General features: G+C 44.7%; 2 protein-coding genes across 4 annotated transcripts in view; one reads left to right on the top strand and one right to left on the bottom strand.

Annotated features, from left to right (window-relative positions):
• The window catches only part of CACNB2 (calcium voltage-gated channel auxiliary subunit beta 2), a 239,513-nt gene extending 229,656 nt beyond the window's left edge, over positions 1 to 9,857 (top strand). For all 3 annotated transcript variants that reach the window (XM_085876659.1, XM_085876658.1, XM_085876661.1), the window contains exons 12-13: positions 3,449 to 3,604; positions 7,510 to 9,857. In XM_085876659.1, the coding sequence (XP_085732785.1) occupies positions 3,449 to 3,604; positions 7,510 to 8,031 (678 nt within the window). In that variant the 3' untranslated portion in view covers positions 8,032 to 9,857. The remainder of the gene's footprint in view (positions 1 to 3,448; positions 3,605 to 7,509) is intronic.
• LOC147027325 (uncharacterized) overlaps positions 3,729 to 12,500 on the bottom strand; it is a 37,614-nt gene continuing 28,842 nt past the window's right edge. The window contains exon 5 of the mRNA XM_085876667.1: positions 3,729 to 3,958. Within this exon, the coding sequence (XP_085732793.1) occupies positions 3,941 to 3,958 (18 nt within the window). The 3' untranslated portion in view covers positions 3,729 to 3,940. The remainder of the gene's footprint in view (positions 3,959 to 12,500) is intronic.

The raw sequence follows: 12,500 nt of genomic DNA, 5'->3' as shown, positions 1-12,500 counted from the left end.
GGAAAATGGTGGGTGTTAACGTCAATGGAAAGAGGTGGGTGTCGAGCCTCCATTGGGCGAACAGCTATCTCGCGTGCATGAATGTGTCTGTCGTAAAGAGAAAAAGGAGCTTTCCATAAGAGAGGGAATCTAATCTTTACCCTTCTCAACACATCACAGTTAGAATCCCACCAGACATGGGGATGGGTCTATCCTGGACATGCATTAAGGGAAATAACTGTCTGAGGACCGAGATGTTTGTATGTATTCGTCAGATTGGATTCTGAAATCCGTAACAATATATATGTACATATATACATTTGTATGTATGTACATGTATATATATTGTTGCGGATTCGCGCCCGCCGGCGTGCTGACGGCCACGTAACTCGAATCGCGGCACGTCGCCCACCGGACGGACAATCCAGTCGTGACCCTCTCGGACTAACGCCGGGAACCAGTCACGGGTGGACCTTTCGGTCTCACCGCGATCGAGCCAATCAGCCCCCGCGTGGGATAGGGTTGCTCGCCAAATTCGACCTACCTAAGTACCCACGCGGAGGGTAGACCGGGCGATCGCACCTCGCCGCAGGTCGACTTCGGACACGGGCCACTTAAGCGACCCGTTCCGTACTATCAGAATAACCGAGCGGTGTTATCGTCGACCTCGACGGTTCGATTAATTATCGGGCGTATTCAGCCCACTACCAACCCTTTACGTGAAGCAAGATGAGGATTCAATGGAGGAAAAGACGAAGCGAAGCGGGAGAACAGTTCAACAATAAAGCACATTTATTCGCGGCACACGGGAAGCACACAAATACAATTCCACCAAATGCACACAGAAAAAACACAATTCCATTTACACAAAAAGCAAATGTAAAAGCGAAAACAATGCAGAGCTAATACCGACTACCGAGCACACGGCAACACTTATACAATTCTACTTCACAGACGGCGCCGACAACACATACCCAAAACCAAGGAAAAGAAATCCCCCAAGAATGAGGCAGGCCTGAGGCCGAGACCGGGTCGCGCCTACCCGTCTGGTGATGAGACGCGGAGCGGCGATGGCGCCGCACTCCGCGGGCCTCGCGGACAGTGCCTGGCAAGGGGTGGGAAAAAAGGGGCCCCCTTGGTCGCACTATCTCAGCGCGGGGGGAAACAGGAGGGGGTTGCTGATGCTCGGGGTATAGAGGATCTTTATTATCCCTGGTGTGCGTCTCCACCTCGGCCAGGTCGCGCTGCTGGCCTCCCTCGGGCGTGCAGCTCCTGGCACCGACGCGAGCACCCCCTCGTCTGCCTTCGCCGCTCCCGCCTCTCCGCCTCTGGACTCTCCACCCTGGACTCTTCTTTGGGCTCCCCTCGTTCGACTCTCTTCAGCTTCTCCAGCTACTGCAGGCTTCGGGCTCCAGACTTCCACACTCTTCTCTGACTCTTTCTCCCTCCGACTCCTTCTCGTTCTCTGACTGACGAACACCGTCCTTTTTATCCCCCCGTAGCTTCGCCTTTGACCCCCTCCCTTCGACCTTTCACCTCGCTCCCCATTGGCCCGAGAAAAAGTGGGCGTGAAGGCTTTTTGATCCACAAATTTGCATATATCGATCGTTCTGGAGGCGGGGCCAAATCGCCCCTCGCTCACCGATTGGACGGCAAAAAGTGGGCGTGTGTCGTTTTTGATCCGTTTTTGAAGCACAAAATCCGTGATTTTGTACACGCTGTTCAACGTGCGCCCTGCACGAGTCCAACACCGGTACCCACAGCGGGGCAAGAACGGTGGCGATGCTACGGTTGCGAGGTGTGACGTGAAGGTCGTGGCGGTTGTGGTGAAGCGGTGGTTGTGGTTGTAATCATGGCGGTTGGTCCAAAATAAAGATAGTAAAAGAAAAACGGCTATCCTGAAGAGTCGCAGCACGCATAAATGACATGTATTCCCACTAGACAACGGGTTTGGGCCTAACTACACATGCACTTACCGAGATACCTCACCTAAGGGACCTGAATGGTGGTTTGCGAATTTGGTAACCACAACAATATATATATATATATATATATATATATATATATATATATATATATATATATATATATATATATATATATATATATATATATATATATATATATATATATATGGATGGATGTAGATATTTCAAAATGTAGACAGGATTCAATTTCATATTACATTCATATTACAGGTCAGGATTCAAACCCAGGCTCGACAGTTTAGAGGTGAGTGAGTGTACCGACACTGAGGAGTGAAGCAGCATTACTCCAGCATGACTCCTCAAATTGACGACTTTTCTTTTTTTTAAGTTGCTCAGGAATTAAACCGAAACTCATCATCACACCATTTGAAAGCCTTTTTCCCTGAGCAGGGGTCAGCTTTTTGTGGGCTCCAATCATGGTACCCTTTCTTGTGGCAAGTTTTTATTTTTTTAATTTTTTTTTTTTTTTTTTTTTTTTTTTTTTACGGCCAGATGCCCTTCCTGACGCCAATCCTTTAGTCGCCTTCGACCCTGCAAGGATAATTACCAATATACTGGTACTCATTTTGCCGACCATCGGAAGGATGACAGGCTGAGTCAACCCCCCCCCCTCCCCCCCCCCCCGATGCTAACTCAGTGGCCAGCGGGGCTCAAACTCAGGACCCCGAGGATCACAAGCCACCACCTTAACCACTAAGCCACACTAGGCTCATAATTAAACCGAAACTAGCAAGGTTTATTAATTTCTCACTAAGAAAAATAATCTAGTAGCTTATGTGAACAATTTACAGTCTTCAGTTTGAGAATCCATTGTTTCATTTTGAAGAATCTCATGAAATTGATCAGATTTAGAAGAGCCGCGTGTGTGTGTGTGTGTGTGTGTGTGTGTGTGTGTGTGTGTGTGTGTGTGTGTGTGTGTGTGTGTGTGTGTGTGTGTGTGTGTGTGTGTGTGTGTGTGTGTGTGTGTGTGTGTGTGCGTGCGTGTGCGCGTGCGTGTGCGTGTGTGCGTGTGCGTGTGCGTGCGTGCGTGTGCGTGCGTGTGTGTGTATCAGTCAGAGCAATAACTGGGAATTTGGTCAGTGCCACCACACAATGGCCTACTCTTTTTAAAGGTACCACACGACCATTAACATCCATAAGTGACTGTGGGTAAAACTAAAATCTATTGAGACAAGTTGGTGTGTGCATGTACACGTACGCTTGCGCACTTCCACCTGTGCACCTTGCCTTTTTTGAGACGACCTGTACATTATGCAAGAAGAGTTCTCAAAAGAGGGGATTGATTGGCTAAATGTTCTTTTCACCTGTCCTTACCATGCCTGTATGCCATTGTATAATTGATTGATGATTTTTATGCTTTGGTATGCAACTCTCATGAAAATACTGTTTGGTTAAATGGAAGACAATTGTTGTGGTGCTGGCATTTTTTGACGGAGAGAAAGCATTCACCGTTTCATACATTTTGCTCATTTTACATGCAGCACATGTTTGATGTGATCCTGGATGAAAACCAGCTTGAGGAGGCTTGCGAACACCTGGCAGAGTTCCTCGATTCGCACTGGAAGGCCGCACACCCACCACGTACCAGCCTACCTACATCGATCAACTCTGCTTCTCTACCCGAGGCAGCTTTACGGGTATATAGGCTCATCATATGCTTTTGGATATGACAGTCAAACTTGTGGCCTATTTTGCAATGTTGTTGAAATGGACCCCCCCCCAAAAAGGACCCCCTTAATCCTGTGTTGATTGCAATGAAAAAACATCCTTGCCCCAAATTCAAAATTGAAGGCACTACCAATTAGTATATCCCCCCAGCAGGCAAGACTCAGTTTTAACATTTCAACCACCAAGTGTATTCATCGATTGTTGGCATGGGAGCTGGAGGATAGAGTCCCTGTTGGTATAAGAAATGCTCGATACAATGACAAATCCATCGAGCACGTCTTCATTCCAACGAGGCTTTGTTGTATTCACAATTTCTGGGGTTTCTGGGGGGGAATTCATAAAAAACAATAAAAAAATGAAATTTTTAATGTTACACACCATATCATTCGAGAGCATTGCTTTAGCACGATACGTACTGCTCGGGTGAAGAAAAATGAAAGTTCAGGTGTTTCGAATTTAGTCGAGAACTGCACATTTTGATACCATTTAGATTTCAAATTGACATTTGGATCGGTGTCCAGTGATATTACGTTAGTTACCTCCACCACCGAATGTGGACAGAGGTTTTATTTTAAACCATGTCTGTCTGGCTGGCTGGCTGGCTGGCTGGCTGGCTTTGAGCAGGATGTCGGAAAAAGTTATGGACAGATTCAAACAGAATTTGATGGGCAGGTTGTGTGTGTGACAAGGATTAATTGATTCGATTTTGGTGAAGATCCGGATCTGATAAAAAAAATTATTCTCCCAGTGATTCTTTACCATTGAGAGATAGGCCCAAAACGACATATAGTATGATATCTCAAAACGTTGTGGATGGAGTCAGACAAAACTTGGTGGATGAGTTGGTTCGGTGATCAGAACAAGCCGATTAGATTTTGGTTCAGGTCTGGATGAGAATAGTTAAGAGGCTGGCCTTTTGCCACACACCTGGAAGGCTTGATCACATGAAAGTGAAACTGCAACTTCTTGCATTGGTCACAATTAGCATTTCTACCCTTGTTTTCACTTCTCAGAGTGAACATCTCTGTACTTGGATACATTTGACATTGAATTATATCTTATTCACAGTGAATACTCAGTGCTCAATAGCTCACTTGTTTTCTCTGAATCCAAATTTCCCAAGCCTGATATGATGTGTGTGTGTGTGTGTGTGTGTGTGTGTTTTTTTTTACGTGTGCATGCACATGTGAAGAAAGATCATCGTGTGTGTGTGTGTGTGTGTGTGTGTGTGTGTGTGTGTGTGTGTGTGTGTGTGTGTGTGTGTGTGTTTTTTTACGTGTGCATGCACATGTGAAGAAAGATCATCATGTGTGTGTGTGTGTGTGTGTGTGTGTGTGTGTGTGTGTGTGTGTGTGTGTGTGTGTGTGTGTGTGTGTATGTGTGTGTGTATGTGTATGATGTAAGACGTGTACATATTAACCTATGCATATGAGGGGAGGGAGGTGTCAAGGCTTCCACCTTTTGGCATACGCAATATGTATATTGGTTCACGAAAAAATATTTTCACGAAAAAATAGTGACCACTATATTCGTTATTGTTGTGTGTCTGTCTGTCTGTCTGTCTGTCTGTCTGTCTGTCCTGAGCATGGCTCCGTGGGTTTTGATCCGATCCTGACAAAATTTTGGTGGGAGGTTTATATCATGATGTAGTTGTGTTTTCCTGAAAATGGGCATGGGGCGCCCATTATGGGCGGAGCCACGCCCAAAAAACGTGTTTTTAGGAGGTAGCCGATTTCAATTTGCATCTTCTCCTAGGGGGTTTGTCAAATCTGACAGGGGTTTCGGTATTTGGTTAGCCCAATGGCACCTGCATAGCACCATGGAGCTCGATTTTTCATTTTCGTCCCAAGGTCAAGGTCACAAGGTCACGAACTTGGAAAATCGCGAATTTTGACATAAAAATTTTCTTCTCCGAGGGGTTTGTCGAATCTGGCAGGGGTTTTGGTATTCGGTTAGCCCAATGACATCTGCATAGCCCCACGGAGCTTGATTTTTTTTTCATTTTCGTCCCAAGGTCAAGGCCACAAGGGCACGAACTTAAAAAATTGCGAATTTTGACAAAAAAATCATACGACCGCCCAAACTTTGAGAGCTCGGATGACAATATTTTTTATGCATAAACTTGAGATCAAATTATGGATAATCCGAGGAGTGCGAAATGCCATATAGCCTATATGATGTTATATTGTTCCTGGAATGTTCCAGAGGAAGTTTTGCACCAAAGGTCATAATCCTTGACCTTTGACCTTTAAAGGTCACAAAGGTCAAATTTTCAAAGTTGTGGGAATCGAACCGGGTTTTCGACCTTCTTCGACGAACTAACTCCAATAAGCTATAGCACGTATCCTGTTTCCTTATTTTAATGTCCACAACATTGTTTTGTGACCTTTAAGGTTATGCAAAGGTCAAATTTTTAAAGTTGTTGAACGAAACCGGGTTTTCGACATTTTGCATCTAATAACCTGTCACTCGTACCACATCATGTCGATCATTTTTATAACTTGGTCAAACATTATCACATTGTCTCATCCTTGACGTCTGAAACAATCTACATCGTCAAATACCGCTCGTGGACCATCGTCATCTTCAGACTTGTTATTTATTTGTATCCATCTGCTTCCAAAAAATTTACTGCACATCTTCATATGGTAAAGCATTCTATTCATAAAATGTATTGTAACTGGTTATTAAAAGCTGACGTTACATTCATGTATCACTGGAGATCAAAGCCTGGGCAGCTGGGCCCAGACCTCAAAATTAATAAGTGCTTTTACAAAGGCCATTAAATTTAAACACAAGCTTGGGGCAGCTCTTCACTCTTGCATTACCCTCAGGGAAACTTGAGATGGATATACAACTACTACTTGTGAAAGGACAGCACCACCCAAGATCCAAATAAAGAAATATGGACAGCACCACCCAAGATCTAAATAAATAAATAAATAAACAAACAGGAAGCATACTACTGTATGTATGTATGTATGTATGTATATATATATATATATATATATATATATATATATATATATATATATATATATATATATATATGTGTGTGTATGTAGGAGGAGGGGGAGTGTGAAGAAAAAAAAAGAGGAAAGGTGTTAGAAGGGGATTTATGTCGAGGAGGGATGTGAAGGTCATTCTACCATTGTGTGGGTGTTCTTTGTGTCCAAGAGTGCAGATGCATCAGATGTTACGAGGAATGTTTGTTGTGGTGATTGATTGTGAGAAAGGGAAAATCCCAATATGTCGCACGTCCATTCTCTCCCTCACTTTTCTCTGTAAAATGTTTGAGTTGTGATACAATTCTTCAGCCAAGGGTTTTGATATCATGTCATTTAAACTGGCAAGGATCAGATAGGTTTGGTTCAATGTAAACCAATGCAAGATCATTCATCGAGGTAGAGCAGTTGATGAGGAAATTTAACTCGTGTCTCGAGATTGGCCTACTCGATCAGAAATCATCACAGATTTGACACACACACACACACACACACACACACACACACACACACACACACACACACACACACACACACACACACACACACACACACGGTAATGCAAGCAGAGTGCAAGAATATATCACTAACAGTTCTCACCACTCACAGCTTAAGAAGCAATCACTGATGTCCTTGTTTGTTTGTTTTTCTACACTGGGTGTCAGTGAAGTGTGAGTAAAAGCACCTGGTCTCGCATAACAGGTGGATCTGCTTTTTGGCCTGGATTAGGTGATGTGCTGTTCAATTGGCATCACTTTTGCAATGATGCTGACTGTGTGCACATTCACACAAAAGCTTTTTCACATTTATTATTTATATTACTCCATGTGTGGTTATTTTTCTTGACATGGACTACTTTCTGTTTTTAGACAATCGTCTCGCCAGCAAAGGACTCGTCAGAGCCAGTCTGTGATTTATATTGTGGTGGTCACGACAGTCCAGGAGAGATACAATCCTGCGGTGGCACCCGGTCAAGGAATCGCTTGGATAAGGGGCGCCATTCTGCATCTTACGATGAAGATTATCATGAAAGCAACATCTCACGCAGCAGAGGAATGGAAGACGATGGGGAATCGGTGGTTATGAGAACAAACCTGGGTACACCCCTGGTGGCACGACATTCAGGCAGTCAGGTTGGCTCGGCCTCTGATGGTCAGCGAAAACCTCGAGAGCACAGGCGGCGCATGGCATACAGCAGGGCCGATTCACAGGGAAGCAGCGGCCTGCCCGGAAGCGTTGGGAGCAGAGATGAAGTGCCACGAGAGATATTGGGAGGGGTCGAGATGGAGGAGGAATCAATGCATTTGCGGGGATGTGCAGACAGTTTGATGGGACGAAGGCAACACCGGCACCGAAAGGATCAGTACGCGCATAAAACGCAGGACGCTTGAAGTTGCTTTGAACTAATTCATCATCATTCCTGATCAGAAAGATGCAAGAGCCGATCTTTCGGAGACACAGAGAAAGTGTCATATTGCATGAAAGGTCAAAGGTCATGCCTGGAGACTTACTACATTCACATTTCCATCCAAAGTGAATTATTGGAGGTTGTTACTCATGCATCTGTTGTTACATCACACACCTGTTCAGAGGTAAGACTCATTGGTGCTTCATTATTGCTTCCACTCCATTGCACACATTTCCAAACCTGGGCCATTTATCCTTATCTCTTGCAGTTATGAGCTTGAGAACAAATTGTTGGAAGACCTCAGGGCATCTCTTCCCAACAATGTAATTCCTGAACCTCAGTACTCTCAAAGTTTCATTTGCTGCCAGTTTGATTTGGCCATTGGGAATGAATAATGTGGCAGCGAAATAAACTCTGACGGTTGATGAGAAAAACGCCATCCCAGCACACGAGGTGTCATTGCACAGCAGCACTACAGTGGGTTCAGAAGCAGCAGTAGAATTTGGAGTGCCGTGAAGTCACATTGAATCATGACAATCAACGTGCTGCCTGTCTGGCACACATTCCATAGAAAACTCGACATTTTCCTCCAGTTTCTGCTGCGGCTAGGGCTGTGCAATGCGATTGATGCCGAGCGCACGGTGCACTTTCCTGTGCCCATGCGACAAGAGACATTTGGATATGTGATGTTTAGCTCCGGAGACATCAAAACACTTCAGGTGAGTCCTGCTGCTGTTTCAATAATGATCCAGCCATGTCAGATAAGGCTCAAAGTCACTCGAATCCCCATGATTACGATGGTTGCAAAAGCCACGAGTCTGTTCCAAATTCTTCACGTCAGGTTCACAATGTGTGTGCAGTGGAAGTGGATCCAGACTTCAGTTGAAGTGTGAATGTGGTTAACATAGACCGTAGTCATTGCTAATTGCTGAAAATAATCCGGATAATAAATGGGCTTTACTGTCCATTGCCTTGTTTACCTGATCTTTTCCTGCTTGCTTTTTCTTTTTCCACTTGGCCATGCTGCTTCTCAACATAAACAATCTTCCTAAACCTTTGCCTTCTGTAGCTAAGGCAAGTTTGCCACTTGTAAAACCCCTGTGCCTGTGTGCTTGCCTTCGAATATTTCCCCCATTCACTCCTCTCTGAGCAGGGATGAGTGTGCTCGAGTTTGCACAATGCAGAAGCACCTGAGTGTGGCAGCTTTTATGGTCTGTCCTATTGGTCAGTCCTGTCGCATTTATGACTGTTCTCGTAATTCATATTTAACGGTCACGTAACCACAATGTAATCCATTGTAATTTATTTTCGTTGTCGTCGTAGTTTTCTTGCACCTGCAATTCCTAATGGGGTGTTCTAAACATTACGAGTCATCATTATGATGCATTGCGAAAAGCACGTGATGTTCAGGTACCCAGATTGCCATAACCTATAAGACCTGCATCCGGCGAAGGTGAGCTGATAGCTCCTGCAGTGATTTTTTTTTTCTCCACCTTTTGACACTTCTGTCTTATTGCAAGGGATCAGGTACGCACTTAAGTTACTCGGCTTCTCAGAAAGTCGGTACAATTATGTTTTGATTTCATCTATTCCTAAAGAACAAAAAACATGTTTTTTCTGGAGGTTTGATATAAAATGGGTGTTTTTATTTATATATACATATATAAATATATATTGTATGTACAGCCTTTGTATTGATAATTGGGAAGAAACTGTACATAATTATGTGACTGAATGTAAATTATATGCAGATATTTTAGTGACCAATCATGCTGTTTTGTGTCTTTAATAAAAACACAAACGAATCTTTCTGTTTAGTAAGTGTCACTTGATCATTAACGCTGGTAGGATAGCCTCGAGGCCATCTCGACCCAGCGAGAAACTGCCAGCCCGGTGTTTCGCGGGCAGTGTCCCTCGGATGGACAATAAACTGGGCGTCTCATCAGCCAGCGTGAGTTGGTGGACGTTAAACACCCCATGATGTCCTTCGTAAAGAGTAGGCCAGCTGTCGTAAGCACACTGAACAAATTCCAAATTCCTGCTTTAACCTACAGGAGGCACTGCATCAGCGGCACAGCTGTGCCCCTCAGCAAAAAAAAAAATGCAAGCTGCCAACCATTACACAAAAGAAGACCTAATCGTCACACCTGCATCGGCCACCTTTGCCCGATGCTTTGTGACATGTTACTGTTCACCCTCTCCCTATGTGTGGTGTCCAATGTTTGGGAAATATTTTAATAATCGTTGCACACCTGTGTTAGCAAGCACATTCTTTTATCTGACAAAGCGTGACTGTGTGTTTTAATCGATGGGATAAAGCTATCCATGTATGCTGTGTCCAATGGAAGCGAAAATAAGTTGGTTATACAAATATCCACGTGTTCTGACATCCCAACATTCTTTTCCTTACTTCTCTCACTTTTTTTCAATTGCATTCCCACCACCTTTCGAGCAATCTATTTATTACGTAATAAATAAATCTGGTGGAATATTTTACCAACACCCAACCCAATCTCATTCTTCAGATAGTCAGACTGCAGCTTCTTCCCTTTCTTCAGAACTTGACAAAAATCACAAGATGGTCAAACACTTGGAATGTCTTTCAATCCTGACAAATCCCTATCCCTCCCCCTCCTCCTCCCCCTTCCCCTTTCTCTTCCCCTTCCTCCCCTCCCCCTCCCCCTCCGAAAGGACCGTCTGGCAAACCCTCCTCATCTATTTTCTTTACAAACCTCTTAAGGAAGTTCAGTCATTCAAACTCCTGGGTCTCACTATCAGCCATGATCTTTCTTGGGCGAACCACATTTCAAAGGTGGCCTCCAAAGCCATCCGACGACTGGGCATCCTCCATCGTACAAAATGCTGTTTGGAACACCTGAACCCCTATCCAGCAACAAGGCCTTCATCCACAATTTGATGGAGTATTGCTCTCCCCTCTGGACCGGCTTCCCTCCCTCCCAGATTTCTGCAGGGCATACACGGTCCACGAACAACCCACTTCTGGTGAAACTACCTAAATCCTGGATCATTGTTTTTTGGGGTTTTTTGTGTACATTGTCGAAGCTTGTATGAGAGCAAACACACAATGCACAACAAGGGGGGAAGGATGAAAGAGTGGGGAACAGAGACATAAGGAGATCTGTGGAAGGGACTGGGATGGGGCGGGGAACATGGGGTATACAAGATGGACACCACAGGGACTTTTCAGGACCTTACACGACAGGGACCTTTTTCAGGAAGAAAAGTAGGGAATTTGAAGGATGTGGGTTTGGGGGGATTAGTGGGGGTAGAAAAAGATTGTGGTTTTGGATGGGGGAAGATAAGAGGTGGTGGTGAACAGCTGTTTTGAAGACCTGGAGGGAAGAGTAGGATTGAAGAGAGTGTGGGAGTTTGTTCCAAAGGTGGGTAAAAAGAGGAATGAAAGGGTGAAGGTGAGCAGCGATTCTTGATTTTGGTAGTTTTCCCAGAAGGGGGTTGCTGGCGGACCTTGAGCGCCCTGCCGAAATATGGGGGGGGGGGGCTATACCGGAGAGGAAACGGTAGAAGACAATCGACCTGCTTGTGGTGAGAGGCCCAAAGACTCAGCCTCACCACGGAAGTTACCAATGATCCTAAATGCCTTGGTTTTCACAGCGTGAAGCCGAGAAAGGTGAGAGGAAAGAGCACCAGCCCAGAGGGGAAAGCAGTACTCCATCAGGCTGCGGACAAAAGCTTTGTATATGGTCAGGAGCTCAGGTGGGCCTGTTCACCTCCACTCATCTGTTTCTCTCTTATTTTTTTCCTGCCCATCGAAGCAACTTCCACATTCTCTTCAATCTCATTCTTCCCTCCAGGTCTTAAAAGAACGGTGTTCACCACCATCCAAATTTCCCTCCTGAGAGTGTCCATCTGTATCAATCTTGTCCACTCCATGCATCCTCTCCTGCCCCTCATTCCTCCTCACACCCATTGTTTGTCCATCTTCCTCGATCTTGCCCTTCAACTCCACTGTACTGGCATGGCATTTAACAAGCCTCCCCCTCCCTCCACTGTTCCTTTTGTCTTGTTGCATCCTGATCCGCTCAGTGTACTCGCAGTAGCTCTTCAATAAACATTGACAATGTATACAACAAAAATATACCCTCCTCCACTGGTCTGAACCCCTGAAAGTGTGCAGAACCATGGGGAATAGCCTGAAAGTAAAGAGGAGAAGAGGAGAGTCTTTCAGTCAGAGTATAAAGAGGCAAGTCTTTCAATGAGTAAGTATAAGAGAAGATTCTTTCAACCAGAGAGTTGAAGAGGAGAGTCTTTCAATCAGAGAGTATAGTACAAGAGGAGAGTCCTTCAGGCAGAGTAGAAGAGGACAGTAGTAGGGTAAGAATACTGATTCTGGCTCACTTTTCCCCATGTAAATGAATGGGGGATTTTCAGCGATTTATTTTTTTTTTCCCTAAAAATAAACCCCCTTTTTAT

Source organism: Eptatretus burgeri, chromosome 4, assembly GCF_056783735.1.
Source record: "Eptatretus burgeri isolate ZD-2024b chromosome 4, Ebu_testis_v1, whole genome shotgun sequence".
NCBI classification, from domain to species: Eukaryota; Metazoa; Chordata; class Myxini; order Myxiniformes; family Myxinidae; genus Eptatretus; species Eptatretus burgeri.
The sequence above is the reverse complement of the archived record's forward strand: the minus strand, read 5'-3'. Positions and strand labels throughout refer to the sequence as shown.